This window comes from Panthera pardus, unplaced genomic scaffold (assembly GCF_024362965.1).
Source record: "Panthera pardus isolate Hobbes unplaced genomic scaffold, ASM2436296v1 HiC_scaffold_3, whole genome shotgun sequence".
Classification (NCBI taxonomy): domain Eukaryota; kingdom Metazoa; phylum Chordata; class Mammalia; order Carnivora; family Felidae; genus Panthera; species Panthera pardus.
The window spans coordinates 53,425,698-53,445,111 of NW_026526876.1; the positions used below are offsets into that span (position 1 = coordinate 53,425,698).

Here is a 19,414-nt window from a genome sequence, read left to right on the forward strand (position 1 = left end):
CGTAAAATCTGGTTGAAGCATGGGGTGGAGAGTGGTGAAACACAAAGCTGGAAAGCTACTCAGGCCATACCAGGAGGGCTGGGAATACCTCCACAGAGGACTTTCATGACTTCATTCTGTCAGCATTGTAAACCGATGAGGGCTTTGAGAAGGGAGGGGCATGATAGGATTTGCATCTCAGAAAGCTCGGCAGCTGTGTAGTGGCTGAATGAAGGGCAAGAGGTGAGGAAGGAGGCTTTTTCTACAGCCCAAGCGACAGATGGTGAGGCCTGGATTAGGGCAGTGGCAGTGGGGAGGAGACATGAAGGAGGTGAGGGGGGGCAGCACTGGATGACTGGCTGGTCATGGGGAGGGGAGGTTCCTCAGACATTGAGGGTTCTGGCCTGGTTTGGGGAACAGGAGTGGTGCCCATCTCTCTCAAATCTTAGCTGGATTTATCAGGAGCATATTCTCTTCCTAGGGGAACAGGGTGAGGACCTATCTGAGGTATCAGATACCAGGATTGTCTTTATCTCATTTGAGCCACTCCACTGCCCTCTAATACTCTCTTTGCACATATGGGGAAACTGAGGCACACAGAGAGGAGGGCTTTGCAGAAACTCTCTATCAAGGGTTTAGAGTTATGGGAAGGGGGCATTTCACCCTGGGTGTGATGAGTGGTGGGCACAACCCTGTACCAGGTTGGCTTCCACCCCTTCCTGTCCTGGGCCCTTCTCTTCAGCTCAGTGCCTTTTGTTTCCCATCCTCTGTTTCCCCCATCCCAAAACAAGCTAATCCATCTGGCTTTGGAGTAAAGTCTTGTCAAGACCCAGCTAATCACAGTGAAGGGCTTCCCAGAGCCCACTGGTCAGAACCACAGGTTGGACAGGCAGATGAATGGAGGCGTCAGGTGCTGAAGACCTTCCTTGTCATTCTGGTCCTCAGAAGGGAAGATGAAGGCTGCCTGGGGAAGGCTCCATGGTCAGGGGGCCCAGACCTGATTCTTGTAGATGGGGCAAGTATAGCAATGCAGGTATGAGAAGCAGTCACATCTGGAATATATCTTAGAAGTTGAGCCCATAGGACTTGTTGATTGAATAGGATGTGGTGTCTGAAAGAGAGAGGAGTTGGAGATGATCCTGAGGTTTTTGGCCTGAGCAACTGGTAATGTGCCATTAACCCGATAGGAAAGACTAGAGGAGAAGCAGAGGTCTTCTGTTTTGTTTGTTTGGTGAGGGATGGGGAGGGGGTTGCAGACAGTGCAATCAAGTTCTGAATTAGATGTGTTGTTGAGAAATTTTGAGAAATATATTACATGTCTGCCGGATATCCATGTGGATAAATATCCCGGAGTTCAGGGGAGAGGCCAGGGTTTGAGATAAGAATTTGAGACCACTTTCCGTGGTCAAATACACAGTCTCTTGAGCCTCTGGACTCTGATGGGTATGTGTCAAATCTCTTGAGTGCATCAGGCACATAAGAGGCAGTCACTAGAGGAACATTGGTTTCGTAGTTATTGTTGTGTGACACTCACTCCCTTTGCCGTTCATCTCCGCCTCTCCTCTCTTCTTTCCTCCTGCCCTTTCCATCTTCCCTCCTCTCCAACATCTTGGGGACTGCTGATCCAGAGGAAAGTATTTGCTGAGGTAGAGCCCATAAGTGGGTGACTGTGGGGTAGAGTCAGTGCCTTCTCTAAGCTGGGATGTCTCTGGCCATCTCAGCCTGAGCTTCCCATCTTTTCCTGGCACTGCTGAACCCAGGAAGCAAGGTGAGCTCTCAGTCCACTGGAGAAGGCTGACCCTTACCCCAGCCATGTTCATCCCAGCAGTCCCAAGGCTTGGGATGCCCTCTCCCCCTGATGCTCTTCAGCCCAGAATCCCTAAGCCCGAGGCAGTACTTCTGCAGGATACCCCACTATTCCACCCTAAGTCCGAGGAGGAGGAACATTTCCGACCTGGCTGGGTGGGAGAAGAGACTGAGAAAAGGTTTTGACAGGCTTTGGGACTGCAGACAACATGGGGAGGGCCAGAGATGGCCTCTGGAGAGGCTCCCTTCCCAATTTCCTCTGACAGCCCCTTCAGCAACAAGGTGTCTTGATTGCCACAGGGAGCACTGCACTTGGAGTCCAAAGATTCCAGTCCTAGCTCTGCTTCTGACAGCCTGGACTGGCTGTGATGTCACTACTGCATAGTGGAGCAGAGGGCCCTGAATTCTTTTGAGGTCCTCACGAGATGAGTGTGTGCATGGGCTAGGATAGCCCCGCTCCTTCTCACCTAGAGTTTAAGATGGGCTTCCCTGGCCAGGCGAGGGCAGGTGGGGGGGGGTTCCAGGCAGTGGCCCCCCAGGCCAGCACTCAAGCTGCCTCTTTCTGCAGTGCACTGCCAGAAGATCATCCACCGGGACATCAAGCCGTCCAACCTGCTCCTGGGCGATGATGGGCATGTGAAAATTGCCGACTTTGGCGTCAGCAACCAGTTTGAGGGGAACGACGCTCAGCTGTCCAGCACTGCTGGGACTCCAGCGTTCATGGCCCCCGAAGCCATTTCTGATTCCGGCCAGAGCTTCAGTGGGAAGGTGGCTTCTAGGACCTAGGCTGAGTTGGCATTCAGGTGGAGGGGTGGAATGGTTTGCAGTGGAGCCTCATTTCCAACCTGAGGGTATCAGAGTCCTTATGTCTCAGGCGCGAACACTGAACACAGTCCTCTCCTTCCTGTTTGCCTCCTGAAGTCTGAGAAACTCCCCATCTTTGGCTTCCTGTCATTTTCCAGCAGGATGGCCCCGGGTCTCCACTGCAGATATTTCCTGCCAGCTTCTCTGTACGGAGCACCGGGCTGGGCTGTGGAACAGACAGAGCCCAGATGGCCCAGTTCTCTGTCCTTCTGGAGATGGTGAAAAGAACAGGAGAGCTCATGTTTGGGAAGAAGTTGGAGCTTCCTCTCAGACTTTTTGGAGACGGCAGGGTTTGAACTAGGCCTTGAAGAATGGGGAGGATTTGAGCATGAGATGGAGACCACAGAATGTACAAGAGCACTGAGGAGCATTGGGAAGGGGGCATGATGGGTCTTGGGCAGAGTTTAGAAGGCCTGGAAGTTTGTGCTTCCTCCTAACTGACAGAGGCGGTGGGCAAAGCTTTCTGAGCAGAGGGCTGCGGTTCCGTCTGTTCCCCTGGCCACATGCCTGTTCCCACCTGTGGAGTGCTGGCTGCCTCACTGTGCCTCTGCCAGGGAGCCGATGGTCAGGAGGCATTTGGACATGTGTGTGGGTGTGGAGCTCAAGAGAGGTCAGGGATGTAGATAGAGATTGTTTTCAAGAATTTCTAATTTTGATGTAATTCCAAATTTACAAAAAATTACAACAATAATACAAAAAAAACCCTCCCATGTATCTTTTTACCTATGTCACCAATTATTGACATTTTATCCCATTTACCTTTTCACCGTCTCTCCCTATATTTGTTATACACGTATTGCATTTTTCTGAACTGCACGAGAGTTAAGTTGGAGACCTTACCCTCCTTTATCACAGTATAGTTTGGCAGGTATTTTCTAAGAACAAGGACATTCTCTTACATAACCTCAGTACAATTATTAAAATTAGGAAACTAATCATTGATAAAAGACTGTTATCTAATCGACCTTATTCAGATTTCATCAGTTGTCTGGATACTGTTCTTTAATGCCTTTTTTTTTTTTTCTGGTCTAAGATCTGATTCAAAGTTAGTCACTGCGTTCACTTGTCACATCTCTTTGGGGTCCCTTCATCTGGAAGAGTTCCTCAGCCTTTCTTTGTCTATTCTGACCTTGACATTTTTGAAGAGAACAGTCCTGTTACTTTGCAGAATGATATCAGTTTGCATTCGTCTGGCGTTCCCTGGTTGGATTCAGATTGAATCATCTGTGGCAGGAATATGTAGGTAGACATTTGAGAATCATTCACATAGGAGAGAAAGTGGAAACCAGGAGAGGAGGTGGGGTTCCAGAGGGGGAAGATGTAGAGAGAGCACATGTTAGAACCCAGGATATGGGGGAGCCGTGAGGAGCTGTGGAGGTGGCCAAGGGCCAGGGCCTTGGGGTGGGCAGGGGCTGTTTCTGGTGTCAGAAGGAAGGTGGATGGTGGCTTCTCCAATGGAATATCGGGAAAAGGGATGACGAGCTAATTTAGTGAGTATAAGGTCAATACATAGCATGGTTTCTGGGGTGCATCTGTGTCACAGGTATAGCAATGTGACCCTGTAGGTGAAGGAAGTTTTGCACCTATTGAGTTGGAACTGTATCTGGTTTGGGTCTGTGACAAGGGGACATGGAAACCCTGAGAGGCCGGGACCTTGTTCTTGTCAGCCCTGTGTCCCTAGTGCTCAGCACAGGTCAGGCATGGAACGAGTGCCTGGGAGTGTTTGTTGAGTGAATGTATGACTGAGGAAGGAGGTTCCCAGCATGCCCTCTCCCATAGCCCATGGGAGCTAGGTGAGCAAGGGGTGTTGGTTCCTTTTGGGGAACTGATGCGAGCTGTTTCTTCCTAGGCCTTGGACGTGTGGGCCACTGGGGTCACATTATACTGCTTTGTCTATGGCAAGGTGAGTGTTGGGTGGGCTGGCAGAGCTGGGTGGGCCCAGCCCCTTGGTGCCATGGGCGGGGCCAAGCTGAACCAGGATGAATGATAGCTGCAGGCTGTCATTTCCTTTGTGTCCTAAAGTAAAGTGACTTTTGAAAGGAGCCACCTGACCCAGAGAAGACTGAGGGAAAAGAGGCTTTTTTCTTTTTTCTCCTGACCCTTGGAAGGAGATCCATATGAAGGAGTCCCGGACAGCAGACATCCCAATGGGAGGTGTAGATGGCGGTATTGCCATCTTCCCACCAGAGTGCTCCCTGTCCTTCTGGCCCTGATGCCATTCATTCTTTTGTTCATTCACATGTTCACTCATTCATTCATTCATTCATTCATTCTGCAAATTGTCCTTGACTCTTGCTCTGGGTCAGGATGGGCCTTGGGAACACTAAACATTGACTTAGCCAAAATCCCTGTCCACAGGTGCTCCTACTCTAGTGACTGCACTGAGAGCCAGGAGGGAATCTCAGTGAACATGTTCGCAAACTCCAAGCCCTGGGAGTGGAAGCCTTTCTGCAGGTGGCTCTATGGCCAGTGGGTACACCCAGCCTCATAGTTCCCTCAATGACTCATTTGTTCAGTTAGTGTTTCTTGAGCACCTACTGTATGCTGAGCCCTGAACAAGTTAGACAGGGTTCTTCCCTTCTACTAAGGAGCCCAGAGCTGCCCCCCACTTCTGGCCACACCGAGAAATGGGGTCAGTCCCCCACGGCAAGTTGAGGCACTGGGCCTGCATCCTTTGTCTGTTTTTACACCCCACAGTGCCCGTTCATCGATGATTACATCCTGGCCCTGCATAGGAAGATCAAGAATGAGGCCGTGGTGTTTCCCGAGGAGTGAGTTGCCCATGAAAGGGGGCTCCTGCCCACCCCCAGGGAGGCATGTCTGAGTTATAGCAGAGCATTTGCCTTTTGAAGGCCCCACCCCAACTTTCTGGGGGTGCTGTTCCCTGGGAGGGGCTCCTGAGCAGATGGAGGGGTGGGACTGTCTCAGAGACATCTAATCGGATTCCACTGTACAAATGGAACTCTGAGGCTGGGAGTTGGGCAAGAATGACGCCAGGTCACACATTCACACTACTCCTTCACTAAAAGCCTGTGTGGGGTCAATGGGCATCAACTTTACACGGACCCTGGAATCATGGGGAACCCCTATCTTCCCCACATGGGGTAGGAGGCCTTCAAGATCCCAGTTTGCTTCCCCATTTCATAGATGGAAAAGTGGAGGCTCCAGAGGAGAGTTATCAGTGGGTCTGGGATTTGAAGCCACTCCCTCCTCCCCATCCATTCATTTGTAACTGGGGTCTCTGAGCCGAGAGGGACTATTTGGAGAGGTCTCCCTGCTCATCTGTGGTTCTTCTGGTTATGATATTGGCTACCATGGCTCCTTATTTATCAGGCCCTTCTGCCATCTGATCAAAGTGCCCTGGGAAGGTCAGAAACCAAACTGGGCATTGTCCTCAATGATTCCTGCTCCCTCGTTCCCACTCCCTGTCTGGTCCCCGAGCCCTGTTGAGTCCACCTCTTCTGTATCTCTTGACTCCATTGCCACCTGCGCCCCTGACTGGTTCTGTCCTTGGATTTATCTAGCTACCTTCTCTTTGGTCTCCCTGCTGCCAGCCTCCCTCCAGTCCAGCCGCCAGTCAGGCCAGGGTGACCCTGATGAAGCACAACAAATCTCACCATATCTCCTGCTTAAAGTTTTTCCAAGGCTTCCCAAAAGCCTGCATGAAGAGGCCATTCCCTGACCCTGGCATTCAAGGACATCTGGGTTCTACCACCTGTTCCCCCACAGCACTAGCCAACTAGACTCCACCCCTTTTTGCCTGTCTCTGTACCTTTCCTCCTGCTGTACCCCCTGCCGGAGGTCTCTTTCTTCCCTCTTTCTTCCCATCCCAAGAGTTGTAAATGGGATTAAATATCTAGGACAGCAGAGGGAACCAAGGTCAACAGTCCCAAGAGTGAGTTCCTTCTCTGCAGGCTTGGATGGATGGGCTCCCCAAAAATGTTGTAGCAAAGAAGCCTGGAGTTTGGGCAGAAACAGTCAGGCTAATGTGGGGCTGAGTGTCCTGCTCCCCCTTCCCCTGAATCTCTCATCCCTGCCCTCACTCTTGTGGGTAGCAATGTGCCAACCCGCTAACCTCTCTGGGCCTAAGTTTCCTCCTCTGTCAAATGAGAGTATTTCCTGGCTACCTCCCAGGCAGAGGAGAGGATAAGATGGTGAGCGGGGTGAAGGCCCCTGGTGTCCCATAAAATGACTTTTCTCACTATCCTCACCATCTCTGCACTGAGAGGGTCTCCAGTACCCCTGGACCGCATTTGTATTTGTGGCCCCTGCCTCTGGAGGAGATGGCTTTACTTCCTATTCAGGAAAGAAGGATATCCATCTACTTGTTCTGAAACTCCTTCCTTCTGCCTCAATACCTTCCTGCTCTCTGAGAAGTGAGGGTTGGGTGTGTCTCTGACCTGGCATGTACTATTCAGGGAATCCCAGAGCAGGTGGGGATGGAGAGGTGGGCAAGAAAGAAGCCTCACTGACTGTCTCTCCCTCATCTCCTTCCTTCCCCACTTTTAGGCCAAACATCAGTGAGGAGCTCAAGGACCTAATTCTGAAGATGCTAGACAAGAATCCTGAAACAAGGATTGGGGTGCCAGACATCAAGGTTGGGGAACCAGAGGTCTTGAGCTGGGCTGGCCTTGGACACAGCAAACAGGCCTCAGTATCTCCTTCTAGAGAGCCCTACACCAAGTCATATATATATTGGGTTTGGATTGGGGGTTTATGGGCGTTGGGTCCCCTCAAGGCGATTGCTGATAGAATGCCCGTGGTATTCTTTGCTGACTGGGTGTCTGTCTGACCTCTCTCTGTCCTCCCACACCACAGTTGCACCCCTGGGTGACCAAGAGTGGGGAGGAGCCCCTTCCCTCAGAGGAGGAACACTGCAGTGTGGTGGAGGTGACCGAGGAGGAAGTGAAGAACTCGGTCAAGCTCATCCCCAGCTGGACCACGGTGGTAAGAGGGTGATGGGCCAAAGACTCCCTTATCCTGGGAGGGCCTGAGGAGGGCATGGTCATTGCCTGAGACTAGCTCTATGCGGGCCCTGTCAGGGGACAGAGGGCCATCTGGTCAGTCATCCCCAATGCTGATCTACTGGGGCGCTGCTGAAAGGCAGTGGGGAAAGAGGCCATGTTATTCAGCCTCACAGTAGGGAGAACAGGAGACTTGGTGAGGAGAGTGACTGATTTAAAGAAATATACTGCCCTCACCGAGTATCTTTCACCATGACTAGAAGAAATATTTTCTTCCTTCCCCCTTCCTTCCTTCCTTCCTTCCTTCCTTCCTTCCTTCCTTCCTTCCTTCCTTTCTTCCTTCCTTCCTTTCCTCCCTCCCTCCCTCCCTCCCTCCTTCCCTCCTTGCTTCCAAGCACTGTACTTTGTGTCAAGGACATGACGCTAAGAAGGCATAGGAAGCGTTTGAATTGGAGAGGTGGCCCTGAGCTCTTTGGACCGCACCCATGTGCTCCCTCCACTCTCCTCTCACATTTTACTTTTTCTCATCTTTCTCTGGACATCTTCCATGTTAACTGTTGGAAGTTATTCATGTAGCCCCTCGTGGCCACATGGGGTTTTGTGGAGGACACTGAGAACCATGACCTTCCCTGCACTGAGATATCACAGCGAGTCAGAGTAAGCACGAGGCAAAGAGAGAGCTGGTACCTGTGCTGTGGGTACATCAGGCCTGTGTGCATTAGCCCTCCCTGCTTGGTCCAGGCCCGGCTAGGGACAGGTGGCCAGAGTCCTGCTTATTCCTGTGCTCCAGGGCTCTGTGGTCTCTGGAACCAGTCAGCTCCCATAGGGTCTCTGCTTCTTCCTTTGTCTTAGCCACCATTAACCACTGGAATAGCCTCCCAAGTTGTCCCCTGCTTCCACCGTCACCCGCATGACAGTTAGTGCTCAGCTCAGCAGCCAGGGTGGGTCCCAGTGACTGTTCATGTCACTTTTCATGTCTACCCTGCTCACGTAGGCTCCCATGTCACTCGGAGTAGGAGCCACAACCTTGACTGCCTGCGCAGTCCGCGTACCTTCCGCCCCCATCTCCCTGTGGACCTCGTCTCTCCTCTCCTCTCTCCATTTGCTCAGCTCCAACCATGTGCTGCATAAGCTGCTGCTCCAGAACCTTTGCACTTCCCTTTCCTCCTGGGGGGTGCTCCTGCCCAGAAATCTGCAGGGCTCGCTTCCTCACTCCCTTCAGACCTTTACTCCAAAGTCACCTCAGTGAGAAGTGGGCCTTCCCTGGCCCCTTATCAAAAGTTCCCATCTCCTCTTTGTCCTTCCATATCCTCCTGCCTTGTTTTACTGTTTTCTCCTCAGCCCGTATCACTAACTCATGTATTTTACTGATTTGTCTTATTTACTACTTGTCCCCCTAACTAGAACATAAGCTCCATAAAGGGCAAGAATTTTTGCCTCAGTGTGGCCCCTGCACCTAGAATAGTGTCTGGAATATGCTAGGCACTTGATAAATAGTTGTTGATTGAATGAATGAATGAATGAATGAATGAAGTAAACGAATGCACCCCCATGCCAGGCATGTGTTTGTGAGTGTGTGTGTGTGTGTGTGTGTGTGTGTGTGTGTGTGTAGGCAGCAGCCTAGAACTGTCCTTGCTGCAGGAGGAGGGACAAAGTCAGAGAGCTGGGGTGCAGCAGCCTCTACCTGTCCAGGCATCTCCCCCAGGCTGCTGTGCGCCTCCTCTCTGCTCTGCCTGGCACAACCTCTCCTTCACTCCATGCTCCCCACCTTAGCTCTAAAGCATTTCCTGATTGCACGCCCCATGTCTTCAAGATAAAGCCCCCTTTCAGCCTGGCATTCCAGACCCTTCGTAGTCTGTTCCTGGCCTCTGGGCACCCCCACCAGTTGTGCCAAGCTCCTCACCATTCCCAGAATTCACCTTTCAACATCACCGCTCGTGCTCTTGCCATTTCCTCTGCTTGGAATTCTCTTCCTTTCTCTGCTGACTGAAAGGGAGCCTAGGCAGGGCCACCTGGAAGCTGTGCCCTTAGGGAATCAGAGTAGAGGCTGCCAATGTGTCTGGGAGCCTGGGTTTCTGTGTTCCTCACTCTGACATGTGTGTCCTCCCCAGATCCTGGTTAAGTCCATGCTGAGAAAGCGTTCCTTTGGGAACCCATTTGAGCCCCAAGCTCGGAGGGAAGAGCGATCTATGTCTGCTCCAGGAAACTTACTGTCGTAAGTATCTGTGGGCTGAGGCCTGCAGGGTGCTCCCTGGGGTAGGGTGGGGGCTGTGTTATATCCCCGAGACTCTCACTGTCACTGGGCTGTGCAGGCTGAGCCTGGAGCCTGGGGACTCGCCAGGTCCCAGAGGAAGGCCCTGTTTACACCTCTGTCCTCAGCCCATGGCAGCCTGGTAGAGGTTTGCGGATAGGCCTCGTATCTGCTCCTTGTAGAAGGTTGCCTGTCTGTGGAAGGAGGGGCACTTCTGCTGACTCTTCCTGGCCCGGGGGGATTGTTAGCTGCCTTCCTGAGTGGCTCATGCTACCTCCAGCCATTGCTGAGGCCATGTGCTCAGTCATCACTTTGTAAATGCTTGTCCCGCAAGTATGGATGGGTTGGCTGATAGGGCCAGGGAAGAGATTCCCGTTTGTTGAAGGCTCCCTACTGTGACCCAGGCATGTGCATTCACCACCTCCTAGGAGAGGTCAGAGAAGCAATTCCCCAAACCTCTGTGAGCCTCGTCCTCAGCTTTTCCGCCTTCTTCCATTAAAATAAAAGTCAGTTTGGGATGCCAACAAGGCCTGCTGGAGTTTGTGCGCAGACCTGCAGAGAGAAAACCCTGAGGGGTCCTAGACCAGAAGGTGGTCCTGGGACATTGGTTGCTTTCCTCTGGCCCATGAAGGATGCTGCAGGGAGGAGACGTTGTGCACCCCCACCCCCATCTTCCGCCCCTTCCACCTGCTGTGTGGAAAAGGCGTGCTCCCTAGAGAGGTGAGTGCCAGATGTTGTCTACGTACCTCAGCCTGTCCGGAAAGAGTAGCACCACTTGTGCTGTGCAGGGGCCCACACACTGGCTTCGTGTGAGGCCACCCTTTTGTAAGTGGGCTCTTCAGAAGTGTCAAGTCCCATCACAGTGGGTGAGCTGGGGTCTGCTCCAGCCAGAGGTTGCTTGCACTCAGTAATGTCCATATACCAACTTCTTGCCCTCCAGCTGACAAATTTCCTGGCCAATGGAAGTTGAGGTTGGGGGGGCTTTGGAGAGGCCTTGACGGTACTGAGCTTATTTTCAGTTCCCTGTCTCTTCAGTGAGGTGGGCAGGACTGGAAGAAGGGGTTCCCTGGGTTCCTCTAAGTCTGCAGGCCTCGAGGCTGGAATTGGGTTTAGTGTAGGGGATCACATATTTAACATCTAAATGGAGCCACTTTTGAGAGTGAAAGAGGAATCTGTTACTAATTATGGCAGGACAAAAGGCATAAGTACGACCGTAATGAACAAACCTGGACGTCTGGTAACTCTAGCTCAGTGCCTGTGATTCAGTGCCCCCTAGGGGTGTGAAAAGGCAGTCACAGGCTAAAGACATCTAGTCTATATCTGGCACAGAACTGGGACCCAGGAATACAACCGAGCAACGTTGTACTAATCATTGTCCTTTTATGGACACGTTAATGGGGAGAAAGGCCCGTTTCCTCATCTGGACTGTGAGAGGATTGGGCTTAATCCTTTTCAGCTATAAAATTCTATAATTCTGTGACCCAAGTTGAATTTTGAAAAGTAGGTTTTACTTCATCATAGAGTCCCAACATTTATCCTTGACAGACTCTGGGTTTTTTTTCTTTTTTAATTTTTAAGTTTATTATTTTTTTATTTTTAAGTTTATCTTGAGAGAGAGCAAGTGGGGTAGGGTCAGAGAGAAGGGAGAGATTGAATCCCAAGCAGGCTCTGTCAGTGCAGAGCCCAATGTGGGGCTCGAACTCATTAACTGTGAGTGAGATCATGACCTGAGCTGAAATCAAGAGTTGCACGCTTAACCGACTGAGCCACCCAGGTGCCCCGACTCGTGTTTTTTTTGTTTTTGTTTTTAATGTTTTATTTTATGTAAAAAAATGTTTTTAACATTTATTCCTTTTGAGAGGCAGAGAGAGAGACACGAGTATGAGCGGGGCAGGGGCAGAGAGAGATAGAGACACAGAATCCAAAGCAGGCTCCAGGCTCTGAGCTGTCAGCACAGAGCCCAATGCGGGGCTCTAACCCACGGACTGTGAGATCATGACCTGAGCTGAAGTTGGACGCTCAACCAACTGAGCCACCCAGGTGCCCCTATTTTATTTTTATTTTTAAGAGAGAGAGGCAGATATAGAATCCAAAGCAGGCTCCAGGCTCTGAGCTGTCAGCATAGAGCCCGACGCAGGACTTAAATTTACCTTGAACCGTGAGATCATGACCTTTCCCTGTGAAAGCAAAGGAAATTCAAAACCAAAGCTCCTCTACCCAGGACCATGGGGGCTGAGCTAGGTCAACATGGAGAGCCTGTGACCTGGGTCAAGTTGTGAGCCAGCCGGGTCAGGTTGTGAGAAGCTCTGAAAGCCGGGCTGGGAAGTGTGGACTTCATCTCCAGGCGACAAGGAATGGTGGAAGGTTGTGGGCCGACGCTAGGGGTAGGGAGACTAGCAAGGGGCCACAGTGCGGTGGCGGGAGGGGGGGGGGGGTGAGGCTGAGGTGAGCTTGGGGAAATGGGTAGGGGGACGTGGCTGAGAAATTGTGAAAAGGAATGGCTGTGTGAGTATGTGTGAGAGTGTCTTCCTGAGTGCGTGTTCTGACCCCTGAGGTCCCTCTGCCCGTGGTGTCCCCTGAACAGGAAAGACAGGTGTGGCGAAGGGGGCAAGAGCCTGGAGCTCCCCGGCGTTCAAGAAGATGAGGCTGCATCCTGAGCCCCTGCATGCGCCCAGGGCCGCCGGCAGCACGCTCATCCCACGCCTCCAAAGGCCCACTGCCCTCATGCCGACAGTCGCCCCTGCGGGCAGGGGGCTGAGGACTGTGGCCCCTCTTCCGGCCCTCCTCCTTCTATCATGCTGCATGACCTCAGCGCGCAAGTCCAGGGACAGGACTGGAATGTTTGTCATCTGGGGTTTGGGGGGCAGGGCTCCCATAAGGCCTTTCTCCTTGTCCTGGCTCTCCCTGATGGGATCCATCCTATGGGAAAGAGAGGTACCCATGGTGCCTTAGAAACGCCACCTGGCTGCTTGGCAAGGCAGGAGGTAGGAAACCAAGGTAGCAGGTGGAGTCCTGGCTTACCACCATAGCAGAGACCGCCCACGGGGAGCCAGGCGGGCCTGGCTCACTGCCTCATGCGCATGGAGAGCTGTACCTTGCCCACCTCAGAGGGGGTCCTGCCGGAGCTCTTGTCTACTGAGAATGCTGACATGGAGGCTCTGAGCCCTCAGTGGGTATTCCTAGGCCTCAGGGAGGCAGGGGCCAGCATTGGAGAATTCAGATTCCTTTTTTGCTGTCTTTTACTTTTGTTTTTAATGTCAGGAGTGGAGTGGTGTAAAGGCCTGCTTGGGAACACCTAGAAAGCTCTCCTACAGCTTTGGGTGGTTCCCGGCACACTCCTCATTATTTGGCAGCCAGGTGGGATGGACTGACCTTCCTTGATTTTGTCACACTCGGCGCCACCGGGAGAATGGGTTAAATGAAAGCTTCCGGCAGGGGCCTGAGCCAGGAGCACCCACCTTCCCTGCCCACTTTACTCCCTCCCCGTGTGGCTCCCCTGTAGGAGAGACACCAGGGGCTGGCCGACCAAAGGCCCTGGACTCACAGGGCTGTGGCCTTGCAGATGCTGATGTAACTGGAATCCAATCTCCGACCCTACACTGGCCTACCCATCTGGCCCCAGAAGCTGCCCTCACGTTCCTACAATGAAGGACAAACTGCCCAGGTTGGAGGCAGCACTGGAAGCAGGACCCTGGTGGGGTGTGCATGCTGGCAAGTGGCCACAGAGAGGTGGGCCTCCTGCCACTGCCTCACCCCAAAGACGGTTGACATTCGGCCTGCTCAGAGCTGGTGCGCTGGAGCATGTGTGTGGACCTGGCCATGCTGGGGCAGACTTTATCTTCTCCCTGGGATCTGTGCCTGGTTGGCTTGGCACTTACTGACCAAATGGCTCAAGAGATTGACCCCAAAGGAAAATAAAGCAGGACTCAGATACCTCCCCTGAAAACATGGGCTAAACACGGGATTTCAGTTGCCTCTGTGGGGTTCCTACTGCAGGAAGGCGGGCACTGAGAAGGAAAGGGAGGCTGGGCTGGAGGAGTGTCTGTGTCCTGTTCATCTTTGTGCCTGTGGGTATGTGTCGCGCCTCCACGCACACACGCATGTGCGTGCCCATCTGCTGCACACAGCACACCTGCATGTCTTGCACTGGCACGTGCATCTGTAATATAGTTTCTATGTGTCTTTAAGGCTATGAGCAGAATGTGGCCCATTGTCAATGGGCCCACATTTCTCCCTGGCCCCTCTGCACTAAGGCATTGTAACCCAGGGCTTAAACAATAATTCGATACTGTTTTTAAGAACACTTTTTCAGAGTTCATGGGAGGCTAATCACAGATCCACAAGTTTCCTTGAGCATCTCTACACTGGGGCCCGGAGGGTGGGAGTTTCAGGGGCCTACATCGATTGGACCTGCCCTCGCAGACCTCAAAGGTGGGCCTGGCTTCATTGCCCACGTGAGCCTGGATGGGGTGCTTACCGCATCACTGAAGGTTTGGGTTGGCATTACTGCTTTTGAATGTAGCACAAATGATGAACAAACTCCATAAGAGTGTTTAAAAAATTAACTTCCCAGGAAGTGAGTTAAAAACAATAAAAGCCCTTTCTTGAGTTAAACAACAACAACAACAACAAACTGTGTGTACATTTTCAACATTGGGATGTGTGCTCTTTCTCACCAGCTGGATCGCTGGCTTTCTAGTTTTTCTGCAAGGGTCTGAACAGGACAGTGGTGAGAGGAGCTCTGGAGGGAGGCGAGAAAGAGGAAAGGAGGGAGAGGGAGGGAGAAAGACTGGCTCTGGAGGGTGAGGAGCTACAGTCCAGGATGTGGCTCAGGCTCTGGAGCAGGTTCTGCGGCCCCTCCTTGGGAAGAACACGATGTTTAGGAGCCAATGGGCTGCCCATGTTTCACAGGGGCCCAGGGAGCCCAAGGTCGGGTCCTTGGGAGCCATCCCACTCCTCATAGGGCAAAAGTCCCAGTGGAGCATCACGGAGTCTCTGTGACATGAGCCTAGTGTCTTTACTCTGGCCCCTTGGCCTTGAGCACTGCTATGGGCTCTCTGGACCCTGCAGCCCCCTGCTCATAGTAGGCCCCCCATGGCCATCATGAACAGTCATCATTGAGGCCAGACAGCCTTGAGCTTGAATCCAAGCTTTTGTTTTAATAGCTCTGTGTGACCTTTGGCAAGCCATCGGAGGAGAGGAGTCTCGGTTGTCTTATTGGTAGAATGTGGATAACAGCTGCACCTCCTCGGGGGGTTCTTGTGACATTAAATGAAGTCCTGGTGCCAAGCATCTGATACAGTGCTGTGTATCTAGTAAGGACTCAGCAAGGGAGGGTCTTAAAAAGAACTTTCTGTCTCTGGAGCTGCCCAGAACCAGCCTTAATGACTATGGGCTCAGCATATCCTGCATGATTGGTATTTACCCATCTGTGGAGTTCCCAGCTGGGTAAAACTGGAGCCCCACCAGGAGACCAAGCCAAAGGCTACCCAGCCTGGGGATCAGTTTTTCCGTCTGAGAAATGGATACCAAAGTTTCTCCTGCATGTTTCCTGGTCATCCTGTGAAGGTCCCATGAGAGACTGACTGTACCAAGCCCTCTACAAGAGGGACACTGGTAGCCAGGCAGAAGTTTCCCAAATGCCGAGACCAGTAAGTAGATCTGTTCCCAGTTCTTCCCCACCATCTCTCACTTCCTCACTGATCTGGCCTTGGTCCTTAGGACTCCAATCCATCCTCTCACTGCCTGCCAGAGCAATCTTCAGGCACCAACCTGGCCATACTCCTCCCTCTCAGAATCCTACCATGCTCCTCCAGTTTGAGGCCCCTGCCATCAACCCTGCTACCCTCTCTGGATGGTTTCCTAGCCATGCCCTACACTCCATTGAGTCCTTACTCCCCACAGCTCTCCAGACCCACCCACTCCTCTAGAACACTGCCTTCCCTCATCCCTGCCTTTGCTTGTCAAAGTCAGTCCCACCTTCAAGGTGTTGGTTCATCCCTGGCATTGGTCACCAAGCCCTGGGCCTGGGTATGACAGGCCAAATCATGCATAAGAGCTTTGAATAGGACCACAGGTTGCATGACACCATTTCCCCACAAGGACAACCACTCTAGGAGGCACACCGTGGTAGGGAAACTGAGGCTCAGGAAATAGTGTCTCGCTCCGTCACATGGCAAGCTAGGGAAGAGCCAGACTAGAGCCCAGGTCCCCAGCCCACCTACCCCACCCAGGTCTTCCCACATCAGCTGCCAGGAAAATGGAGAACGCTGCACAGGGTAAGGACATCTAGGAAAACCAGAGACAGAGGCTGTACTTCCAAGCCTAAACACAGGGGAGCTGAGCTGAGGCCAGTGGTGTCCAACTGAAGGCTCGGGGCCAGTCTGGGGTTTGCCCTTGGAGTGCCCTGATTACTTGCAGAGAATCTCTTTGGGCTCTGGAACCCATGAGCACTTTGTTTGGTATCTGATCTCCCCAATACTTATTATCCTAAGTGGTCTCAGTCTAAGGTAGAAGAGGGAGAGGTGCTCAAGGCTACTGCGGGTTCGAATTTTCCCAGGGGGACACCCAGACATATACTGGGACCCATATAAACACCCCACAGATAATGGAGTCTCTTACACACAAACACACACATGCCTGCACACCCCTTGGGCAAACAAGCAGGCCTGCTTCCTGGGCCATTGGGACCCTGCCGAGAGTGGCCAGGGGAGCCATGCAGTGGGTGGCACTGGACTCTGGGGATCAACTGAGGCCCAGAAGGGTCTGGAGAAAGGCTTGTTCTCCATCTCACCGGCAGTACAGAGCCCTGGTCTGCAAGGACTCCCTGCACCACTCCAGCCCCCTAGTGGACTGGGTGGCCATGGCTTAAATGACCATCTTCTTCCCAGGTCCCCTCCCCCATACATACACAGACCTGGCTTTGCCCTCTGGGATCTCAGACCCATTTATTTCTCCAGCTAGGACAACCCAGGCAACAAAGTCCGTATCCTCTCATTCTCCAGGGCAGCTGCCAATCCCCTCCCAGGTTAAGCTGACCAGTTTGTCATTAGCCCATCCCAGCTTTGTGGTCAGCCTCCCTGCCCTCCCCACTGCCTGGGCCCCCACCATCTCCAAGTCACCTCCTCTAGGAATCCATCCCTGGTCCATAGCCCCTGAGACACCCTTGGTATGTGGTCTGGTGTCCAGTCCTTCTCCCACAAGACTGGAATCGGGGCCCAGGAACTGCAACCTCACCCACTGGCTGAGTCACTTTCTCAACTTATATCTGCCCATTGACTGTTTCACCATGATGAAGATCGTTCAAAAAGCATCTCTCAGCTGAATCACAAGATGGGGCCTTCCCTCTGGGAGCCCCATTCTCTCCACCTGATCTGTAATGAGGCCTTTCTCTGGCCTGTATATCTCTGGCTTTTTCCAGTTCCCTGTTCCTGCTCCTCAGCCTAGCAAACTAGCTCAGGACTCCCCTGTAGCTATAACCCAGATTTCCACCCCTTTGGCTTTCCAAAGGCTACTGCCCCACTCTCCAGGACATGTGGGAGGAAGCCCCTCCTGCTTTCTCTCTCAGATGCCCTCTGCTGTGGCTCTTTCTTTCCTGTTACTGACTGGCTCACTCTGCCCCATCCCCTGCAAGATCAGTCACTTTCCTAGCCGTGGTCCTTGCAATTGGCTGCTGCTGTCTGCATTGAGGATCTTGTGACATTCCCCTCCCTGCCCCCCGCCCGCAGACCTTTGGTCTCCTCAAGAGCCACCCCCACCCCCCCCCCACCCCCCATGGCCTGGACAGGGCTCTATGCTGAAGGAACAGAAAGGGAACAATGGGGAGCTGCAACACAGGAAGAAGCTGGTTAAACCTGTACACTTGGTCTCCCGCAGAGTCCAGGGACCATCCCTAAGGCTCTGGGGCCTTCACAAAAGAGGATCCCCTCCCCGCTCCCATCTCCTTTTAGGCAAGGCGTGCCAATATCCACCCACCTTCCTGGGAAACCTGCCTCAGAGCTGAGAGAGGGCTCCCAGCTGCCGTCTCCCCCTCCCATTCCCAATTCAGTCTAGATAGTAGTTATCAACATGCCTACATGCCAGGATCTCCTAGGGAGCTTTGAAAACACCCTGATGCCTGGGCTCAACCCTCAGAGATCTGATTTAACTGGTCTGGGAGTCACGATTTTTTTTTTTTTTAATTAATAGACTTTATTTTTTGGAACAGTTTTAGGCTTACAGAAACTTTGAAAGGAAAGTACAGAGTCCCCTGTTATACCCTCTCAACCTCCTCTCTGGCCTCCCAGTTTCCCCTGTTAGTAACATCTTGCTTTAGTGTGGTACATTTGTTACAAATGGTGAGGCAGTACGGACACATCATCATTAGCTAAAGACCACAGTTGAGAGTTTACTCTTTGTGTTGTACATTGTATGAGTTTTGACAAATGTATAATATCATGTCTCCATCCTTACAGTTTGGTACAGAATAGTTTCACTGCCCTAAGAATCCCCCATGTTCCACCTGTCTATCCCTCCCTCCCCCCACCGTCACCCCTTACAAATCCCCAACCCCTGGCAACCACTGTCTTTTTACTGTATCCATACTTTTGCTTTTTCCAGAATGTCAGAGAGTTGGAATCATACAGTATGTAATCTTTTCAGCTTCCTAGCTTCCAATCTTTTCAGTTGATTTTTAAGTTTCTTCATCAGTTTTAATTGAGATGTAATTGCCATTTAATATAGTATGTTTAAGGTGTACAACGTATTGATTTGATACATTTGTACTACAATACGATTGCCATTGTAGCATTAGCTGACACCTCTGTCTCTTCACATACTTATCATTTCTTCTAGTGGTGGGAACAATTAAGATCTAGTCTCTTAGAAAGTTTAATATTTATAATAGTTTTGTTTTCTATAATCACTGTACCGTGTATTACATCTCCAACACTTATTTATCTACCAGTTGCAAGTATCTATCCTTACCTAGGTGATTTTAACAAACAGTGATGGTTCACATGGATAGCCCTGGTCTAGAATTTGGTAAAGATGGGTAGTAGATCTGTTGCTCCATGCTTCTAAATATAATGTGGACAAAAGTCTCATTTTCTTTAGGTATGTCCATCCATTCACCCATCCATCCATCTATCAATCCATCCATCGTTTCAGTATATGTCCAGGGCCTTCTATAACTAGACACTGACTTAGACACTCAGCTAAATCAACACTATTCCTGCTCTCATGGCTCTCACAGTCTGTTGCAGGCAACAGACATTAATCAAGTTGCCACGCATGTGTGTGGATGATTTTGAACTGACATGAGTGCTGTATAGGAAAGGCTTGTGGTGGTGGCTTTCTAAGAGTAGTTAGGGAGGTTTCCCAGAGAAAAGGAGGTTCCAGCTGAGATCTGAAGTTGAGGAAGAACTAACTAGGCCAAGGGGGAGGAAAGAAAGCTCCAAACAGAGATCCGGTTGTGCAAGAATCCTGTGGTAAGAGGGAGCATGGTGCTTACCAACTGAAGTGGAGATGTTAGGAGTGAGGAGAACAGTGCAAAGTGAAGCTGGAGGGGAGG

General features: G+C 51.7%; 1 protein-coding gene across 3 annotated transcripts in view; it reads left to right on the forward strand.

Annotated features, from left to right (window-relative positions):
* CAMKK1 (calcium/calmodulin dependent protein kinase kinase 1) overlaps window positions 1–14,497 on the forward strand; it is a 28,136-nt gene extending 13,639 nt beyond the window's left edge. The window contains exons 10-16 of one of the 3 annotated variants that reach the window (XM_019429553.2): window positions 2,354–2,553; window positions 4,499–4,552; window positions 5,347–5,420; window positions 7,159–7,246; window positions 7,468–7,596; window positions 9,725–9,828; window positions 10,496–11,415. In XM_019429553.2, the coding sequence (XP_019285098.1) occupies window positions 2,354–2,553; window positions 4,499–4,552; window positions 5,347–5,420; window positions 7,159–7,246; window positions 7,468–7,596; window positions 9,725–9,828; window positions 10,496–10,580 (734 nt within the window). In that variant the 3' untranslated portion in view covers window positions 10,581–11,415. Of the gene's footprint in view, window positions 1–2,353; window positions 2,554–4,498; window positions 4,553–5,346; window positions 5,421–7,158; window positions 7,247–7,467; window positions 7,597–9,724; window positions 9,829–10,495; window positions 11,426–12,448 lie in introns of those variants that run through there. The other 2 variants (XM_019429554.2, XM_019429552.2) reach the window with 2 other exon arrangements.
* The last annotated feature ends 4,917 nt before the right edge of the window (window positions 14,498–19,414 follow it).